Source organism: Haematobia irritans, chromosome 2, assembly GCF_050003625.1.
Source record: "Haematobia irritans isolate KBUSLIRL chromosome 2, ASM5000362v1, whole genome shotgun sequence".
Taxonomy (NCBI): Eukaryota; Metazoa; Arthropoda; class Insecta; order Diptera; family Muscidae; genus Haematobia; species Haematobia irritans.
In genome coordinates, this window is record NC_134398.1 from 219,909,868 (window position 1) to 219,932,043 (window position 22,176).

General features: G+C 31.7%; 1 protein-coding gene across 1 annotated transcript; it reads right to left on the bottom strand.

Annotated features, from left to right (window-relative positions):
* Positions 1–4,189: 4,189 nt before the first annotated feature.
* drm (odd-skipped family member drumstick) lies at positions 4,190–13,741 on the bottom strand. Its single transcript, XM_075297470.1, has 2 exons — positions 13,197–13,741; positions 4,190–6,878 (listed from the first exon to the last, which is right to left on the bottom strand). The coding sequence occupies exons 1-2, from the start codon at positions 13,415–13,417 to the stop codon at positions 6,854–6,856; spliced, it is 246 nt and encodes an 81-aa protein (XP_075153585.1). The 5' UTR covers positions 13,418–13,741; the 3' UTR covers positions 4,190–6,853.
* Between the last annotated feature and the right edge of the window lie 8,435 nt (positions 13,742–22,176).

Consider the following 22,176-nt stretch of genomic DNA (forward strand, 5'->3'; position numbering starts at 1 on the left):
AAATTTTCTATAGAAATAAAAATTTGACAAATTTTCTGTAGAAATAAAATTTTGACAAAATTTTCTATAAAAATAAAATTTTGACAAAATTTTCTATAGAAATAAAAATTTGACAAAATTTTCTGTAGAAATAAAATTTTTACAAAATTTTCTATAGAAATAAAATTTTTACAAAACTTCCTTTAGAAATAAAATTTTAAAATTTTATAGAAATAAAATTTTTACAAAATTTCCCATAGCAATAAAATTTTAACAACATTTTCTATAGAAATAAAATTTTGACAAAATTTTCTATAGAAATAAAATTTTGATAAAATTGTCTATAAAAGTAAAATTTTGACAAAATTTTCTATAGAAATAAAATTTTTACAAAATTTCCTATAGAAATAAAATTTTGACAAAAAAAAAATAAACTTTTGACAAAATTTTCTATAGAAATAAAATTTTGACACAATTTTCTATGGAAATAAAATTTTGACAAAATTTTCTATAGAAATAAACTTTTGACAAAAAAAAAATAAAAATAAAATTGTGACAAAATTTCCTATAAAAATAATATTTAGACAAAATTTTCTGTAGAAATAAAATTTTGACAAAATTTTCTATAGAAATAAAATTTTGACAAAATTTTCTATAGAAATAAAATTTTGACAAATTTTTCTATAGAAATAATATTTTGACAAAATTTTCTATAGAATAAAAATTGGACAACAATTTCTATAGAAATAAATTTTTGACAAAATTTTCTATAGAAATAAAATTTTGACAAAATTTTCTATAGAAATAAAATTTTGACAAAATTTTTAATAGAAATAAAATTTTGACAAAGTTTTCTATAGAAACTATTTTGCAAAATAAAATTTTTTGTTTTAAATCTAAAAAAAATTGTCCAAATCGGTCTAGATTTAAATATACGTAAAATTTTACAATAGTCTTTAAATTCGTCATCATGTATCATCCCTGATTTGAGCTACATCTTAATCTGAATCAATTTCAACCATTCCTCATATGCCAATTTAACTTACGAAAATGTTTGCAATAAATTTAACCGGAGAGAAGGGCTCAATGAAATAACTTCCCAAAACAAAATATATCCCCAATTTCATCTACAGAGAACAAAAGCAATCATTTGTGGGGAGTTATTTCCTATTTTGGGACGTCTTATTTCCAGTCCACGGTCGATGAATACAAGCGGCCATTATGGCGGCCCCTACCGCTACCATAAGCGGCGTTTGAATTCTGGTGGTCAAACGAAGATTTAAATTTTCAGTTTATCTCCATGGAAGGTAAACAGATTCATTTTGTTTGGTCACAAACAGCTCAATTTGAAATAGCTTCTCACCGGAAAAATCCGGATTCGGCAACTGGTTACTTTCGTGCAAGCGAAGAAATTCCTTGGCTCTTTCCAGTCTAGTTTTTTGTGAATCGGTGAGCTCATGTACCTTTTGGACCTTCAATGTCTTTAGTCCCCCAATTTTTTTGACGTGATGCAAAGCGCCCAGTATCACGGTAACCACAAATATTAGGAGAAACAATAGCTTTATTCACATTTAAATGCTGGAGGGCGCAAATTATGAGCTCTGTTCATAGGACGGAGTGTATAACTTATTTCAGTTTAGAAGCGCGTTAATCAACTTTTGATTATATTCATAATAACATGTTAAAATCGCAAAAGAATGAAGCCGATCCATTTTTGTCGGCAGCGCCTGGCACTAAATTTTTGACTCTGGCGGCGACGGCTTTACGGATAAGCCGATAAAAATAGTCTATACGGCGGCGAGCAATTATCCATTATAACATCAATTTGAAGTTACGCGAATGGTAATCAGATTAGTTGTACAACCAATCTTACAATCAAATTTCCATTTCATTCTTTTCTGAGCTAAATTTGTGCAAAATTATTATAACAACTCGATCTTGATCGATTGTGGGTGAATGGTTCAAAATTTTACCAAAAAAAAAAAAACAGTTATTAATAAATTTTCCTGATTTAAATCAATGTTTTTGATTAATTGGCGACTAAATTTAAGTCGAGATGAATCTACATATTTGGCGGCAGCGTCGACTGGCAAAAAATGGTCGGCGGTGGCTCAAATCAGCAGCGCGACTCGGCGGCTGGAATCAACAGCGCGACTCGGCGGCTTCATTCTCTGGGCCCCACTTGAAAAGGAAGTACAATCCCAAAAGGGAATTTCGGGTTCATTTTCATTTGAAATATTTGGGATTACTTTCATTATACAAATGAACCTCAAAAACAAGTAAATACAGCACTAAAATCGGGCGGGCCGAACCTTATATACCCACCACCATGAACCAAATATTAGGGTTTCCTTTGAAATTTCAGGAGGGCTTGAGGACTTGAGGACACTTCCCGAAGATAAATTTAAAGATTTCACCTATGAGGACTATATCAGATTCTGGATTTATAAGAACCATTTTTGTTTGAGTTTTAGAGGAATCATTAACATCTCTTGTAAGTGTGCAAGAAAATTATAAAACAACGTCTTGATTTGAAATCTTAAATCTGTAGAAGTAAAATTTGGAAATTTTACATTGAGTTTCAAGCAATTTTCATGATCAGTGCACCTTCTACACCCTCAAGAAGTGAAGTTGGTCTATATGGAGGCATTACCAAATGGACCGATAACAACTTAATCCGATACACGTTTTTGTGAGCCTAAAATACCAGAATATTTACAATTTCAGGCAAATCAGATAAAAACTACGGTTTCTAGAAACCCAAGGAGTTAAATCGGAACATCGTTCTTATGGGGGCTATACTAAAATATGGACCTATACTCAACGTTTTCGGCACACCTCTTTATGACCCGAAAATACCTCTAGATTTCCAATTTCAGGCAAATAGGATAAAAACCAAGAAGTAAAATCGGGAATCGGTCTATATGGGGGCTATACCAAAACATGGACCGATACTCACCATTTTCGGCACACCTCTTTATGGTCCTAAAATACCTCTAGATTTCCAATAGGTCTAGATTTCCAATAGGTAGGTCGTTTTATATGGGAACCATATCAAAACATGGACCGATACTCACAACTTTTGGCACACGTATTTGTGGTCCTACAATACTTCTAGATTTCTAATTTCAGGTAAATTGAATAAAAACTGCTGTTTCTATAAGCCCAAGAAGTAAAATCGAGGGATCGGTCTATATGGGGGCTATACCAAAACATGGACCGATACTCACCATTTTTGGCACACCCCTTTACGGTCACAAGATACTTCTAGATATCAAATTTCAGGCAAATTGGATAAAAACTACGATTTCTATAAGCCCTAGACCCCAAATCGGGAGGTCGGTTTATATGGGGACTATATCAAAAATTGGACCGATATAGCCCATCTTTGAACTTGACCTGCCTGCAGACAAAAAACGAGTTTGTGCAAAATTTCAGTACGATTGCTTCATTATTGAAGACTGTAGCGTGATTACAACAGACAGACAGACAGACGGACATCGTTATATCGTCTTAGAATTTCTCCCTGATCACGAATACATATACTTTATATAGTCGGAAATCGATATTTCGATGTGTTACAAACTTATTATACCCCCGTCACCATTCTATGGTGGTGGGTATAATAAAATGAAGTTACACCCTCCGATGTCCGTCTGTGTGCAAAGTACAGCTCGCTGTTTAAGTCCGGTCATCATGAAGTTAGGCGTAGACCCTTACATTTGCTCAAAGACCATCCCTATTGATTTGGGAAGAAATCGGTTCAGATTTAGATATAGCTCCCATATATATTTATTACCGATTTGATCACAATTGACACATTTATGAACCAATCTTCTTCTGAATGTTCCATGAGTCCCGAAAACCCTGCAAAGTTGTATATAAAACGGTTCAGATGTAGATATAGCTTCCATATATATCTTTCGCCCGATATGCACTTATATGCCCGCTGAGGCCATAGTTTCATATTAATTTGTTTCAAATTTTGCACAAAGAGGATATTTTATAGTGTCGTCAAGTTCGCCAAATTTGGTTAGCTAACCTGAAACTAATGGAGCTTCATGAAAATGAGGAATAGTCGTTCCACTGAATAGTATGCTATCCAATTTCCTATGGAGATAACAACGCCTAGTGCTACAAATACATTGTTACCAAACTCAACCTCAATGACATACTCACCACCTTTTAATAATAATAATATTGCAAAATGTTTTTGGGATTTTTTATATTTTTTATTGGGTTTTTTTCCATTAAAATTAGGTAGTATTTTATCATTACACAGGGTCTGATTTAAATATGCGGTAGGTAGGCTATCATTTGTTTATTTTAATTATTAATTAATATAGTCACATTTATAAATACAACAACAGAGTCCATATATATATAGGTATATATATATATATAAAACTTAAGGAGAAAGTCAAAAGATAAATTGTAATTAATAAATTCATAATTTATTGCATAGGAATTATTTTTTCTGATATTACACAATTTTATTTATATATCATATAAATTATATATTTAAACAAAAAAAAATTTACAAAATATTTTAATAATTTTTAGGGGAAATATTATTGCATGTTTTTTGAAAGAGTAACAAGTTTGTAGGCATAAATATTCTCTATGAAGCAAAATTTTTGACCTTTTCATCGTGAAATAAATTTCAATAAAAATTCCAATTAAAAATTCAATAAAAATTCTATTAACGGCCAATTTCATGTAGCTCCGTTATGCTTTAACTGCCAGTTAACAGAAAGTAAATTGCAAATATCTGCTCTCCAGTTAATTTTAACTGAAAATTTTTAGTCAGTTAAGTTCCTAACTGGTATACGGAATATATATGCAAGATGTCAGCTTCGTCCATAATACGGTTTAAAAGTTGGTTAGTTAACGGAACACTAACGGAGCTTTATGAAAATGGGGGTAAAACTCATTTAAGACAATCATTGGTATGGCAAAGAATAATTTTGTAATTTACAGAGCAAACATTTTTATTATTGTTGTAGGAGAGCGAGAAAAAGGGAGGGGAAAATAATTATCCAAATAACGTTTTAAATTTTCATTTTTAATTAAAAGACTTGACATTTTGTTTATTTCTGTTTTTTTTTTTTGTAAAATTTATGTAAGGAAAAAATTTGTATGTATTTTTTAATATTTTTTTATTTAAAGCATTTATTTCAGTGTTGTTTTGTTTTCTTTTTCTGTTATGGATATGATATCTGTTTGTGTATTTTTGTTTAATATTTATTTTATTAAAATTAAAATCTTAAAAATTCTAAAAAATAATAATAGTAATAGTATATCATAATAATAATTATTTACTTTTTTTATTATATTTATTTATTCTATTTTCAAGGAAAAATAAAAGAAAGGTATTTAGAGAAAAGGATCAATTGGAAAATTATTGGAAAATGGTTTTTAGGGGAATGTTGCGAAGTAAAAAGAGAAGCTAGTAGAGGAAAATTTGTTTTTTTCTTTAATAAAATAGCTAAATGTTAATTAAGTAAAAATAATAATAATGATAACAGTAATACTTTTATTTCATTTTTATTTACTTAAACAATTACAAATAAAAAAAACACTCATATATATAGAAAGGGGTTTTTGCAGAAGGCGGGTGGGTAGTAAAAATGTGGCAGGGGCAAGCACTTCATTATGTTGTTGTTGTTGAGGTTTTTTATATATTTATCTTTTAAGGCAGGCACTTAGGTGATGATGGTAGGTGGTGTGGGAGTGGTGGTGGTGCTTTGTTGAGTTGATATGATTATGGTTATCTTGATTCTATGGATGTATGGTTCTGCAATATTCAAAAGTATTGATTGTGCTATGAATGATGGGATGTATACAATTTTCTCAATGATGACGATGCGCCTGCGCATACGATTCTCTCATTTATTTCATGGGTATATATTTTTGTCTTTTTTTCCAGTTGAAATAAAGGAATTGTTGTTGTTATTTTTCATAGAAATTTCTCTTACTTTAGCAATACTCATTATTCTCTCTCTCTATTTTTTAATATATTTTTTATTCTCAGAGTATTGAAAGAAGAGTTTAATCTATGCATAGATTTAGCCTATGTGTGGTCTGTCTGTTGATCTATGTGGGTGTATACATATTGTCAGCCAGTATTTACATAGTATATGTTTATATGTGTGTTTGTGTGTGGGTATAAATGCTTGCATATGAGAGGGCGTGTGTAATCATCTTTACCATACATAAAACATCCATAAACTAACACCCTCAAAACCATGATTGAATGCCGGTTTCAATATCTTTGACAATGTCATTAATTTCTTTTTTTTTAATTATTTCCATAACGAAAAAAAACCATCACCCTTTGTCTGGTAGCAGAATATAAGAAAATCACCAATACTTTCACCAAAATACACCTACTATTGTATGATACAAGATTTCCGTACACAAATTTCTCTTGATATTTTCTAGGTCATGGTTTAGAAAATATTTGCCACCATAGAAATCCAATCCAATAGACCAAAGGAGACTTGGAAATTCAGCATAAATATACAAAGTATATTGTTTATATTTGCAAATTAGTGTTTTTAAGACCATTTTATGTGATATCCTTTTAATTAAATTTTCTGCTTTACGATGATGATGATGATGCATTATGATTATAAAGGGTGATGATGTATGGTTGGTTTCTTTATGGATATGGTTTTTTTTTTATTGATTCCATTTTTTTTTATTTTTTATGTGCGTATTAGTTTAGAGGGTATATGTATGGATGAAGGGCATGGTATTGCTTGTTTTTTTGGGGGGTGGTGCTTTTCTTTTGTATTTTATATATCTATGTGTATATATAATTATATTTATATGGTGTTTATGTATAGAGGTGCTTTTACATAATTATAATTTATCGCCAGACACACTGACTACATCTAAAAAGAGAAGAGAAAAATAACCAAGAAAGAAAGTAATTAGAATTGTGATTATATGTATACCCAAACATCTTATAAACTAGATATAATACATATATAAAATATATAAAAAATGGTATATACATGCTTTAGAGTGAATATAAAATTCTGCAACAAAAAAAAAAACGAAACATTAACCTTTATCAATTAAAACGCTATACAGTGAAACCTCTGAAAGGTGGACACCCACGGTCGCCCAAATTTTGTCCACATTTGGCAGGTGTCCACTTATGAGGGGTTAATTTTAATGTGTTAATATAGCAAACGTCCCCAGACAACATTTGAGAGGTGTCCGGTTTTCAGAGTGTAAACATGTCTTCACCCAGAGAAGGAATATGATCAACTCAAACATGTTTTAAGAGCAAAATGTTATTTTTGGGTGGTGACCATGTAACATGGTTTTCGCAACCATGTTATTTTCTCGGAAATCATGTATCTGACATCGGCAAGCAGGTTATATTTGACGAGAAAATAACATTTTAGTGACTAACATGTTACATGGTCACCATACAAAAATAACATTTTGCTCTTGAAACATGTTTGTGATGATCATATTCCTTCTCTGCGTGTTCTCTTTAAAAATTTCCCATAAAGAAGCTATTCATATTAATCCTAGGTGAATCGATCTTGGTGTCTTCTACTACACAGAAAAAATTTTAGGAAAATTTTTCGAATTAAAAACCTTAATTGAGCTTTAAAAAATATTCAATTAAAATTTTAATTGAACCAAAAACTTTTTTTTTAATTGAAGCAAAAATCAATCACACAAATTAATAGTATCAAATATTTTTTTAATTGGATCAATTTTTTTTTTTAATTGATACTATCATTTCTGTGATTGAATACGTTTCAATTAAAAAATTAATTGGATCAATTAATTTCGTGATTGAATCAGAAAAAAAAAATTTTCCAATTAAAATCTTAATTGAGTTTTAAAAAAATATTCATTTAAAAATTTAATTGAACCAAAGACTTTTTTTCAATTGAAGCAAAAATCAATCACACAAATTAATAGTATCACATAACTTTTTTATTGGATCAATTAATTTTTTAATTGATACTATCATTTCTGTGATTGAATATGTTTCAATTAAAAAAATAATTGGATCAATTAATTTCGTGATTGAATCAGAAAAAAAATTCCAATTAAAATCTTAATTGAGTTTTAAAAAATATTCAATTAAAAATTTAATTGAACCAAAAACTTTTTTTTTTAATTGAAGCAAAAATCAATCACACAAATTAATAGTATCAAATAATTTTTTAATTGGATCAATTAGTTTTTTAATTGATACTATCATTTCTGTGATTGAATACGTTTCAATTAAAAAATTAATTGGATCAATTAATTTCGTGATTGAATCAGAAAAAAAAATTTTTTGTATATATGTTGTAGAAAGAAAAATATATCACAACAATTTTTCCAATTAAAATTTTAATTGAATTTTTAAAAAATATTCAATTAAAAATTTAAATAACAAATTTTTTAATTTAAACTAAAATCTATCACCAAAAGTAATTGGACCAATAAATTTTTTAATTAACTTTGGTGATTGATACTATCATATCTATGATTGAAGACATTTCTGTGATTGAAGACATTAATTGGATCACATAGATTGAGGACAAAAAATATTTTTTTTGTGTAAGTATATAGTGTCTATACTATTTGCATACTCTACACCACCGTGGTGCAATGGTTAGCATGCCCGCCTTGCATACACAAGGTCGTTAGTCCAAAAAGTTTTCCCATCTCAGTAATGCTGGTGACATTTTTGAGTGTTTCAAAGCTTCTCTAAGTGGTTTCATGGCAATGTGGAACTCCGTTCGGACTCAGCTATAAAAAGGAGGACCCTTGTCGTTAAACTTAACATAGAATCGGGCAGCATTCAGTGATAAGAGAGAAGTTCACCACTGTGGTAGCACAATGGACTGAATAGTCTAAGTGAGCCTGATACATCGGGCTGCCACCTAACCTAACCATACCCTACACCATCCTTAAACTGATGCTAAATGTAATTGTCTCCCATTTTCCTTATGGAAATCTCGAAAAGTGGAGTATAGTTTAAGGCAAATTTTCCACGACGTAGTCAATTTTTCCCGTACAAGAGCTTAGAGTGGTCTCTGTGATAACATCTCCGAAACGGTTATAAACAGCCGATGCCAGTTCAATACTACACATAATAGATAAAGGACTTTCTGTTCATAAATGTTGAAATAATAATTTCCTAACACAAAATCTCTCAATAAGATGGCTGAGCAGTCCACACGGACAATGATTTACCAGTGAGTAGATTTGGAAAGACTATGAAGAACTATCTTTTTTTTATTTCAGGGAAGCTTTTTTCTATTGACACCGTGGTGCAATGGTTAGCATGCCCGCCTTGCATACAAAAGGTCGTGGGTTCGATTCCTGCTTCGACCGAACACCAAAAAGTTTTTCAGCGGTGGATTATCCCACCTCAGTAATGCTGGTGACATTGTGGAACGCCGTTCGGACTCGGCTATAAAAAGAAGGTCCCTTGTCATTGAGCTTAACATGGAATCGGGCAGCACTCAGTGATAAGAGAGAAGATCACCAATGTGGTATCACAATGGACTGAATAGTGTAAGTGAGCCTGATACATTGGGCTGCCACCTAACCTAACCTTTTCTATTGACTCAGGCTGTATGCTAATGTCATTAAGAGAAATCGAATATCGGTGACTCATTTCCTATTTTTTGATGTCAAATCGTGCAGAGAAATGAACTGCCTGTTCAAGAAACCCAAAATCGTCCAGAGACGAATCGTCTAGAGTGAAACTAAAATAACTTTAGATGTATTTTCTTCCACAAATCCTCGAAATTTGTCATGGACTCATCGTTTGACATTTATTATCGAACACCGAAACAATTGTGATTCGACAAGCTCTAATGCTCGAGATATCATCAAATGATTTTGACGTTCCTTGGTCTCAAGGCGAACGAAAATTCCATGAACAGCAAGCAGTAAGTAGCGTGTAGATGCATTGGTTTTCTAGAGTTAAGTTTCATTGGTTTATGGTGGAAGATAGTTTAGACCATGGGCATTCAGAAAAATGCGTCGATAATATCCTCCATGAGAAAGCTGTTGATGGATTTAATGTCGCTTTGGTCGCTACGGAAAATCATAAACATGATACACAGGTCTCTTCTGGCTAGAGTTGGGTAGTTCGCGAACGAACTAGTTCAATTGAACGGTTCACTGAAATGAGTGAGCAGAACTAGTTCACATCTATCGTCCTTTTCCGTTCACCATGTCAGTTTGGCTAACTAAGCACATTTTATCAGTTTGTTCGCTCAGTTATTTTCGCTTTCGTAATAATTGGAAAATTTTCTGCCTTTACGCTCATATTGATCTTTTTTGCACATACGCTGTTCGGGATTCTTTTCGCATGTGGTTTTTTGGATGAATAAATCAACGCAAGGCTAATGTGTTTCATTTATGATGAACTGGAAGAAAGCAACAACATAAGTTGAAATTAACCGGTCACTGACATAAAATGAACTAACTGACCGAACTAGTTCGTTGATCGGAAAAGAGCTGAAGTGAGCGATCACTACACTGAACTATAATGTCCAACACTACTTCTGGCAAAAGCATACGGTGTGTTCTGGCCATCCGTATATGCAAAATTTTGTCGAATTGAAATCGAATGTGTTTCAGTTCGCGAATTCCAAACCAAAAGTGATATAGTAGAAAATATGTTTAAGAAATGATTTGTACCAATCGAGACCACATCTGAAATTGTGAACTTTCATTTTTAATCCTTGGAATGCGCAAACCCACAAATCTAATCGTTCAAATCGTTTCAATTAAGCGCCAATATGTGAAAACCAGAACAGGCCTGAAAATTTCAGTTTAAGCATAATCCGAAGAAGTTTTTGGTCTATTCGAGAAGAACATTGGATCAACTGGTAACCAAGGAATTGTTGACCGACTGATATCTGTCAAATAGGCACAGAGGCCTATTTTGCAAAATTCGCAAAACGTATTTTTCCAGCGTCTTAAAACAAGTTGGATAATCGCTGGACCCTGTGTATTGGCTTAACCAGGATTATTTTGAAAAATAAATTGTCACTTTTATATTTCATTTTTTTATCATCTTCGGCCCACTATTATAATATCAACATCATTGGTACCTTTAGCAACATCAATTATACGGAAAGACAGGCATTCCTATGGATAGATTGCCTATGTTAGATATTCCTAAGCGAATATCAATTAAATTCCGTGGCTACTTTGTTTCTTACGGTACGGTCACACTAAGCAAAAAAGAATTCCTCGCCACATTCAAACCAGAAAACATCCTAGTAAAAAAATGTGGAAGTACTTTTAAAGACACAACTTTAAAAGCACTTCCAAAAATGTCCTTCCTGAGATGTTCTTACTTTTAACTACTCAGAAAGTTCTTTTAATTCAATTTTTTATAACTCGCTTTTTTCATACTTATAAAGGACAATTTTAAAATTGTTTGTTTCAAATATGTTAAAAACAGGGTAAGGATTAATAAAAAGGTATAAATTATTTAAATTTTGTCGAAAAAAATTCTAAATTCTTTCTAGAAAAATTGCGAAATTTTGAAAATATTTGAGGTGAAGGGTTTCAGACAAGCATTAGATTGCATTAAAAATCATAAAAAATTATAAAAATTTATTATTTGTCAAACTACCACAAAGTTTTTTAATTCACATCCAAAACACTGAATTCGGATCACATCTAAAGAAGTGATGCATATTCACTGCAACGGCTGTTGAAATGGTGGACATCCGACCTACGACAAGCCCATGTTATGTTCATTGCTTCTGCACCAATTTTGCACCACTTCCGGATCCAAAAAGAACTTTTTCACTACTTTTTTGGTGGCGCTTTTTTTACCGGGATTTTTAGTTCATATTGGATATTTAACGTCACGAGAGGAGTGTTTTCCAAAAACAGTATCCACATATTTCGTAAATGTTCCTGGAAAAAAGTTTGACACTCGTTGTGTTCAAATATTTTTCTAGTGTAACCACAGCCTTATAATTAAACTATCCAGCAAAAAATCGTCACCAAAAAAGTAGTGAAAATTTTCTTTTTGGATCCGGAAGTGGTGCAAAATTGGCGCAGAAGCGATGAATTTAACACGGCCTTGTCATAGGACGGATGTCCACCATTTCAAATGCCGTTGCACTGAATTCTTAAGGTGTTATCCGAATTCAGTGTTTTGGATATAAATTAAAAAATTTTGCAATAATTTGCCAAATAAATAATTTTTATAATTTTTTTATGATTTCTAAAGCATTGTACCGCTTGTCTGAAACGTTTGACATCAAATATTTTCAAAAATTGGCAATTTTTCTAAAATGGGTTTAGCCTTGTTTTTGGAAAAAAAAATAATAATTTGTACCATTTTATTAATTCTTACTCGGGGTTTAACCTATTTGAAACAAAAAAAGTTAAAATTTCCTTCCAAAAATATGAAAACAGCGAGTTAAAAAAAAAATTGAATTAAAAGAACTTCCTGAGTAGTTAAAATAAAGAACATTTTTGGAAGTGCTTTTAAAGTTGTGCCTTTAGAAGCACTTCCAATTTTTTTGCTGGGTAATACAACTAACTATGTTACCTTAATCAATGAATGTAAAATGGCATGAATATCTCATTTGAAGTTTGGCTGAGAATACCGATCACTAATATTGCACTGAAATTTTCCCAATCGATTTTGCAATTAGTAGTTTTGCAGCGAAAAATAGTACAGATTTTATTTGTCAATAGTTAATGTTTCTGTTTTCAATAAATTAACAAAAAATAAAAATCGACCAAATCTAAACTTAATTTTTGCTAAATTAAAGCATATCACAGTATTCTTTTATTTTATGATAGTGGATACTACCAGAACCTAAACTATCGTTCAGAGAATATTTACAAGATAATTTGGAAATGTTTTGGGTGAACCTTAAATATTGTCTACAACATTTTCAAAACAATTTCCTCAAGCATTACTAACCCATAATTCTGCCAACAACGCAACACTACATTAACCCGCAGTTTTTTTTTTGGTTTTAATTTTAAATATACAACCATTATTCTATGTTCGACTACCAGCGAAGTGATTCATTAATAATGAGGTGATAATATGGTTGTTGTTTCTTTTTTTGTTTTTTTTTTTGTTTTGCATATGAAATATAACAGACTGGGTGAATGCTCTTTATCGATCTTTACCAAATGATAATTTTTTTTTTTGCGATGGAGAATTTTATTTATTTGCACACTTTACATACCTGTGTTGTCTTAGATTATCACGTTGCTTAAAGTATTTACCGCATACTTCGCAGGAGTAGGTGATTTCGGGCGATTTGTGGGTACGTTCGTGTATCATTAGATTATAGGATTTGGTGAAACGCCGCTGGCAATACTTGCAAATGAACTCACACTTCGGACGCATCTTGCGACGAAAGTCCGACCGGCAGTCATCATTGTCGATTCTCATTACAGCGAACATGGTGCTGGTGGTGTTGGCTTTACTTTGTTGTTGTTGGGTGTTATTGAAATTGCTTGGAGCAAGGGGGTTGTAGTTATTGTATAGTGGTGGAGATTGATTAAAACCACAAAAAGCTCACTACTCGAGTGTGTGTGTGTATGTGTGTTTATTGATATATGTCACACGTACGCACAAAGCTAAAGTACTCGAGAGTACTTACTTCGGCTATCACAAGAATGGCAGTTTTTGTTTATTGTTTGTCACCCAAAGAGCAAGAGCATATGGTGTAAACTCTTTGAGTTGAGTTCTCTATATATCAGTTGTGTTATAGATGGGGGGTTAACGGTTTCCTTTTAATCAAAAAGAATTACTCTACTTTTTTGTCTTTGCTTTAATGGTATTGGTTGGTAGTTATATTATTATTGCTTAAGATAACAATTTTGTGACATTTATTAGATTTGTTATTGTTTCTGTAGTTTCTTTTTTTTATAAACTTTTATTAAATTGCTGTCGGTTAATCTCTTTCTTGTGTGTTTATAGCACCCCACAACACTTTTTCTTGTCTAATTGAATTGTGGTTGTTTTTTTTTTTTTTTATATTCCCCTATAGCCTTAGCAAACGGGGGCTGATGATTGGCTGTTGCTTGACTTGTGGTTAATGAATACGTATTTTTTTCTCTTTTAAATTTCCTGTGGTTTTTGGTTCGTCACTCACTCGATACAAAAATTTTATTTTCTTACTGTTACGCGTGCAGAGAGATAACAAGCGCGTTATGCAGCTGTTGCTGACAGACTGACGTGTTACTTCAAATGCTGATTTAAACACCTTTATTTTTACTTTTTTTTGTGAGTTTCTCGTTGTGAGACTTTGTTGCGGCTGCTGTTATAGTTGTTTTTGGTCTACTATAGCCTTGTTATGGCGTTTGAGTTGTTTCTTGTTGTTGTTGCTGCTGTGTTAGGCTATCGTTGGTGGTGACAATAGGTATTGATGATCGTGTTAGAAGAGATGTTAGGCTAGCCAACGCAATGGTGTATTGTAGAAGTGGCGGTGGTTGGTGGTGGTGGTCGGTGGTGTGTGCTGTTGCTGATGCTATTGTTAATGGTGGTGGTGGTGGTGGTTGTTGTTGTTGTTTTGTTGTGGGCGTGTTGTTCAACACTTAGTCTACATACACACCACTCAGTTATATTTCACCTTAATTATTTGATTGGCTGCTGGGTTTTTCTTTTGTAGACCACACGGGAGGACAACAAAAAAAAAATACAGCAAGCAGCAAATTTAGTTGATAATCTAAAAGGAGTAGAGAAAAATATAAAGATTTTAGAATTTAAAGTAAAATGAATAAGATATATAAGGAAATTCATTCATGAAAATATCTTTTGCTATAGGAATTAACTTCAAGCGATGCAATTGTAATATTTAATTTCTGTGGACCAATTTTTACATGGTTGTTAGAGACCATATACTAACACCATGTACCAAATTTCAGCCCGATCGGATAAAATTTGCTTCTCTTAGAGGCTCCGCAAGCCAAATCGGGGAATCGGTTTATATGGGGGCTATATATAATTATGGACCGATGTGGACCAATTTTTGCGTGGTTGTTAGAGACCATATACTAACACCATGTACCAAATTACAGCCGGATCGGATGAAATTTGCTTCTCTTAGAGGCCTCGCAAGCCAAATCGGGGGATCGGTTTATATGGGGGCTATATATAATTATGGACCGATGTGGACCCATTTTTGCATGGTTGTTAGAGAACATATACTAACACCATGTACAAAATTTCATCCGGATCGGATGAAATTTGCTTCTCTTAGAGGGCTCGCAAGCCAAATTTGGGGGTCCGTTTATATGGGGGCTATACGTAAAAGTGGACCGATATGGCCCATTTGCAATACCATCCGACCTACATCAATAACAACTACTTGTGCCAAGTTTCACGTCGATAGCTTGCACCCAGAGAAGGAATATGTTCACCTCAAACCTGTTTTAAGAGCAAAATGTTATTTTTGGTTGGTGGCCATTAATTAAATTTGGTAAAATATAACTTTAATAAAAATATTCATAATAGATGGGTACAAAAGGAATTCAAACAACCAAAAAATTTATTTGAAGATTTTTTCTTCTCAAATTAAAAAGGGCCAATGCTATACCCAACATAAGAGAATGTTACATTCCAACCTCACCTAAGTATTAAACCTTTAGTTAAAATAGTACAATATAGCTTAAGTTAAAATATACATAGTAGATTGGAACAGCAGGAATTAAAACAATTAACTATTTTAACGATTTTTTTCTTCTCAAATTAAAACGGACCTTCGATCTAACCCAACTTTTGAACCTTTAGTTAAAATAGGAAAAATATTTCTTAGTTGAGGTATATATAGTACAGTACAGTAGGAAATCATACAAATAAAATTTCTTTTCTATTAAAAAATTACCCATTGAGAATATGAAAAAAGCAAGTTATAAAAAAAAATGAATGCTACACATTAAAATAAAGAACATCTTTGGTAGGACATTTTTGGAAGTGCTTTTAAAGTTGTGCCTTTAGAAGAACTTCCAAATTTTTTTGCTGGGTATGTATATGATAACTTTCGATTAATTTACGAACATCTTTGGTAGGACATTTTTGGAAGTGCTTTTAAAGTTGTGCCTTTAGAAGAACTTCCAAATTTTTTTGCGGGGTATATATATGGTAACTTTCGGTTAATTTACGTATAGCATTGCCCCACTATACGCAAATTAACCGAAAGTTACCATATACATATCCAGTAAAAAAAAATTGGAAGTTCTTCTAAAGGCACAACTTTAAAAGAACTTCCAAAAATTTCCTCCCAAAGATGTTCTTTAATTTAACTACACATTCATTTTTTATAACTTGCTTTTTTCATATTTTTAATGGGTAATTTTAACATTTTTGGTTTCAAATAGCTTAAAAACAGAGTAAGAATTAATAAAATTGTATAAAAAATATTAAAATTTTGTCGATAAAAATGCTAAGTCCATTCTAGAAAAATTACGAATTTTTGAAAATATTTGATGTCAAACGTTTCAGACAAGCGTTAGAGTGCATTGAAAATCATAAAAATTTTTAAAAATTATTTATTTAGGAAAATATCACACAATTTTTTAATTCAAATCCAAAACACTGAATACAAATTACACCCCAAAAAAGTGATTCAAATTCAGTGCAACGTCTGTTGAATTGGTGGACATACATCCTATGACAACCATGTTAAATTCATCGCTTCTGCGCCAATTTTGCATCACTTCCGGATCCAAAAATATCATTTTCACTACTTTTTTGGCGACGCCTTTTTTACTGGATAGTAGATGGGTACAGTAGGAATCTTAATAGTAGAATGAAATTCTAACAAATAATAATACATTTGATAATTTTTCTCATCTCATATTAATGCGACAAGTGACATTTATCATTCCACTCTCAACTAAACTCTTGAACTATAAATAATAAATAATTTATTGTTACCCTGGTCTTAGTCAAGTGGACCATCCCCCTGGTTTTTGTCTAAACCCTCAAATGTAAAACAGTTGGTGTGGGCTAATTGGATAAGATAAAAATAACATTTTAACATCTGTTTTACATTTTAATAACCGTTAAAATTGTTAATTCATATTTCTTAAACGCTAATAAAACTCCCTAACCTGTGTGTACTTGTGCCAAGTTTCACGTCGATAGCTTGCACCCAGAGAAGGAATATGTTCACCTCAAACCTGTTTTAAGAGCAAAATGTTATTTTTGGTTGGTGGCCATTAATTAAATTTGGTAAAATATAACTTTAATAAAAATATTCATAATAGATGGGTACAAAAGGAATTCAAACAACCAAAAAATTTATTTGAAGATTTTTTCTTCTCAAATTAAAAAGGGCCAATGCTATACCCAACATAAGAGAATGTTACATTCCAACCTCACCTAAGTATTAAACCTTTAGTTAAAATAGTACAATATAGCTTAAGTTAAAATATACATAGTAGATTGGAACAGCAGGAATTAAAACAATTAACTATTTTAACGATTTTTTTCTTCTCAAATTAAAACGGACCTTCGATCTAACCCAACTTTTGAACCTTTAGTTAAAATAGGAAAAATATTTCTTAGTTGAGGTATATATAGTACAGTACAGTAGGAAATCATACAAATAAAATTTCTTTTCTATTAAAAAATTACCCATTGAGAATATGAAAAAAGCAAGTTATAAAAAAAAATGAATGCTACACATTAAAATAAAGAACATCTTTGGTAGGACATTTTTGGAAGTGCTTTTAAAGTTGTGCCTTTAGAAGAACTTCCAAATTTTTTTGCTGGGTATGTATATGATAACTTTCGATTAATTTACGAACATCTTTGGTAGGACATTTTTGGAAGTGCTTTTAAAGTTGTGCCTTTAGAAGAACTTCCAAATTTTTTTGCGGGGTATATATATGGTAACTTTCGGTTAATTTACGTATAGCATTGCCCCACTATACGCAAATTAACCGAAAGTTACCATATACATATCCAGTAAAAAAAAATTGGAAGTTCTTCTAAAGGCACAACTTTAAAAGAACTTCCAAAAATTTCCTCCCAAAGATGTTCTTTAATTTAACTACACATTCATTTTTTAAAACTTGCTTTTTTCATATTTTTAATGGGTAATTTTAACATTTTTGGTTTCAAATAGCTTAAAAACAGAGTAAGAATTAATAAAATTGTATAAAAAATATTAAAATTTTGTCGATAAAAATGCTAAGTCCATTCTAGAAAAATTACGAATTTTTGAAAATATTTGATGTCAAACGTTTCAGACAAGCGTTAGAGTGCATTGAAAATCATAAAAATTTTTAAAAATTATTTATTTAGGAAAATATCACACAATTTTTTAATTCAAATCCAAAACACTGAATACAAATTACACCCCAAAAAAGTGATTCAAATTCAGTGCAACGTCTGTTGAATTGGTGGACATACATCCTATGACAACCATGTTAAATTCATCGCTTCTGCGCCAATTTTGCATCACTTCCGGATCCAAAAATATCATTTTCACTACTTTTTTGGCGACGCCTTTTTTACTGGATAGTAGATGGGTACAGTAGGAATCTTAATAGTAGAATGAAATTCTAACAAATAATAATACATTTGATAATTTTTCTCATCTCATATTAATGCGACAAGTGACATTTATCATTCCACTCTCAACTAAACTCTTGAACTATAAATAATAAATAATTTATTGTTACCCTGGTCTTAGTCAAGTGGACCATCCCCCTGGTTTTTGTCTAAACCCTCAAATGTAAAACAGTTGGTGTGGGCTAATTGGATAAGATAAAAATAACATTTTAACATCTGTTTTACATTTTAATAACCGTTAAAATTGTTAATTCATATTTCTTAAACGCTAATAAAACTCCCTAACCTGTGTTGTGATATGAACAACGACCAACTGTTCCCCCCCGGTCACCGTGGTTCACGAAATAGTTAATAACTAACAATTTAATTCTTGGCTCTAAGAGAACCAAACCCCATGTCCAATAGTAACACCCACATTTCCACATGCCAAGCAACTGTTGGTATTTCAGTAACAATATGGACCATGGGCTTTGTTTCTCATTGATATCCCTATAGAAATATGATTGGCTTGACGGTTAGAAAAGAACGATTTGGTAGGGCGCCCCCTTGCTTGGGGATTTTATTGTTAAATGCCAGATGATTAACGGCGACAAAATGACCATGTGACGCCACTTTTGTCCCACAAAAAAAATAAACAAAACAGAAATAAAACCTAAATAAAATAAAGAAGCAAAGTATCGAACTCTTATTCTTGGCTAAAAACAACAGCCATATAAACTAATGAATGGTTGCAGAGGGTATGGAAAAGTTTTTGCCGTTGTTATTGTTTTCCAAAGGTTTCGGCAGCCAAAGGGGTATGGAGGAACTGGAAGTGCCCTGGAATGATGATCTCTTTTTTGTATAAGGAACAAAATAACAAAGAAAACAGTTTTACGGTTCTGCGACTGCTGCTGCTGGTGGTGGTAGTGTTTCTCTGATGATTTGTGTTCTGGTCCACAGTTAGGACATAATTTTCATTTTTTTGTGGAGATTTGTCTTTTTTTGTATGTTATTCCAAGTTAAGGAAACAATAGCTGACCATTGAGGCGTCTTTGGCGTCACCATTGTTTTGGATGATGGTGTTGCTTTGGTACCACCACCACCACCACCATCACCATTACCACTGCCGCCTTTATTATTATGATTATGAATTCAGTTTCAATTTTATTGTGGGAGCTTTTTTTTCTCAGGCCCCGAAGGTTTCTTCAGGTTGTTTCAAAACAAAAATCTTTTTCTGTTTTGTTTTTGTCATTTCAATGAAAGAATTGAATGGGCTCCTCTTTAGAGTATTGAAGAAAAAAAATGCTATCCATCCCGCTGTGTGACCATAACAAAGTCACTTTTCGTTTTTGTCCACACGGACGACCAAAGCCAAATGTTCTCAATTTTTCGTCTCCAAGTCTCCAAGATTTCAAATCACGGCTATGCGATGAGATGAATTGAAATGATCGGGATTGTGATTTTCAATATAGAAGGTTGGCTAACTGACTGGGTTTTTGATGTCCAGCTGTGTCAAGTTTAACAATATGTAAATGCGTCAAGTTCATTCCGGCAAATGGTCGTTATAAATACCCCACATTATTTCTGGAGTTTGTGTGAAGTTTGGTTTTGCTTGTGGTTGTTGTTGTTTTCCTTCGGACGTTGTTAAATATTTCCTCCCAAACCAAAGCAAAAAACAAACAAACAAAAACAGAAAACAAATCAACCCGGCCAAGACAATGACAATCCCCTAAGTATCCAGCCGTGAACAGGCGCATAAAATTCGACAAAGGTTACCCACTTCCTGAGAGATGAATCTCACAGCAGTAGTCTATCGGGTCATAGGCGTCAGAATCAGAAGCATATTGAAATAGGGGGCGATAATTTCCCTGAAATAGGAGGGATAAAGGATAGCAAAAATAAATTAATTTAAAATTCAGTTTAACTCAATTCGCTTCCATTTAATTAAATTAAATTAAATTTAATTTAATTTAATTTAATTTAATTTAATTTAATTTAATTTAATTTAATTTAATTTAATTTAATTTAATTTAATTTAATTTAATTTAATTTAATTTAATTTAATTTAATTTAATTTAATTTAATTTAATTTAATTTAATTTAATTTAATTTAATTTAATTTAATTTAATTTAATTTAATTTAATTTAATTTAATTTAATTTAATTTAATTCAATTCAATTCAATTCAATTCAATTCAATTCAATTCAATTCAATTCAATTCAATTCAATTCAATTCAATTCAACTCAATTCAATTCAATTCAAATTAAATTAAATTAAATTAAATTGAATTGAATTGAATTGAATTGAATTGAATTGAATTGAATTGAATTGAATTGAATTGAATTGAATTGAATTGAATTGAATTGAATTGAATTGAATTGAATTGAATTGAATTGAATTGAATTGAATTGAATTGAATTGAATTGAATTGAATTGAATTGAATTGAATTGAATTGAATTGAATTGAATTGAACTGAATTGAATTAAATTAAATTAAATTAAATTAAATTAAATTAAATTAAATTAAGTTAAAATAACAGTAAATAAATGATATTTCCTCCCACCTAAATTCCTAAAGTAGCTACGTTCATATTGTTTGTAAATATTCTTTATAAAAACCATTGAATGCCAAGATCTGTAGCTTTTGGGGGTTGCTTGACTTTACCCTTGAAACAACAGTGGCCCAGGGGCTTCTTCATTTTTTTATGGATTTGCTTAACAAGCAGTTACGAATGTCGTAAATTGTTATAAATTTCAAAAATTTATGTTAAATCGTTTTCCAAAAGCCATTAATGGTCACCAAATATGTGGTCACAGTGCATTGTGCTAAACTGGATGCTTGCCATTACTGGAGCCTGCATATAGCTGGAAGCGCCAGCCAGGACCATCATAACTTTTATTAAAAGGTATCATTGTCTCCGACAAGGGATTAACCATTGTCCGTCCAAGGCTGCTGGTATTTTTTCACTTTAATCGCGTTTTTGTTGTCGCTTGTCACTGATACTTTCATTATCCCCTAAAAATCGCCGCCACCACCACCACCACCAGGAGTTTCAATCTTAAAAGCTTCTGGCAATTGTGGTGGAATTTGTTTTTGTTTTTTGGCGCTCTGGCATTTTCATGATGAAATCAAGCGATGATTAAGCCTCACAGCAAGAAATCATTTGGTCGAAAGAACCCCCCAAAGTGACAAAGAAACGCAATTCAAGGTTTCCTACTACCTTCATTTGCTGAGACTGTTTCTTGGAAATTCCTTAACAAAACAATCGTATGTATTGCGACAAACAGTGGCTGTTAATGGGGCAAACGAAAATCGCATCAAGATTAATTACAATTGATTAATGTTTAATTCGGTAGGTCTCCAAGTGGAGCAAGACACTTTTGAGCAGTTGTGGTGACCACGAATGGCAAATGCCAAATCAATGTTAATTTGCTTCCTGGTCATGAGATAATCATATTATTGTGTTATAACCTCGCACAGAGGTAGGCTTAATATGACCACTCACATAAATGTTTTAATTGACATTTACATTTCAAGAACAAATGTGATGTAGTCACGCAATGTACATATAAATAAGGAAGATACAAAATTAATAGCTAGTGACTTAAGAGCTCATAATGATATATTTTTATTTTTTGTTTTACTTAATAATAAAG

Excerpts from the sequence above, each read along its gene's own strand:
- drm (XM_075297470.1), bottom strand. The coding sequence starts at position 13,417 with ATGTTCGCTGTAATGAGAATCGACAATGATGACTGCCGGTCGGACTTT. Across the intron at positions 6,879-13,196 it reads GATAATCTAAGACAACACAG|ATGTAGTCAGTGTGTCTGGC; the intron begins GTATGTAAAGTG and ends TTCTCTTTTTAG.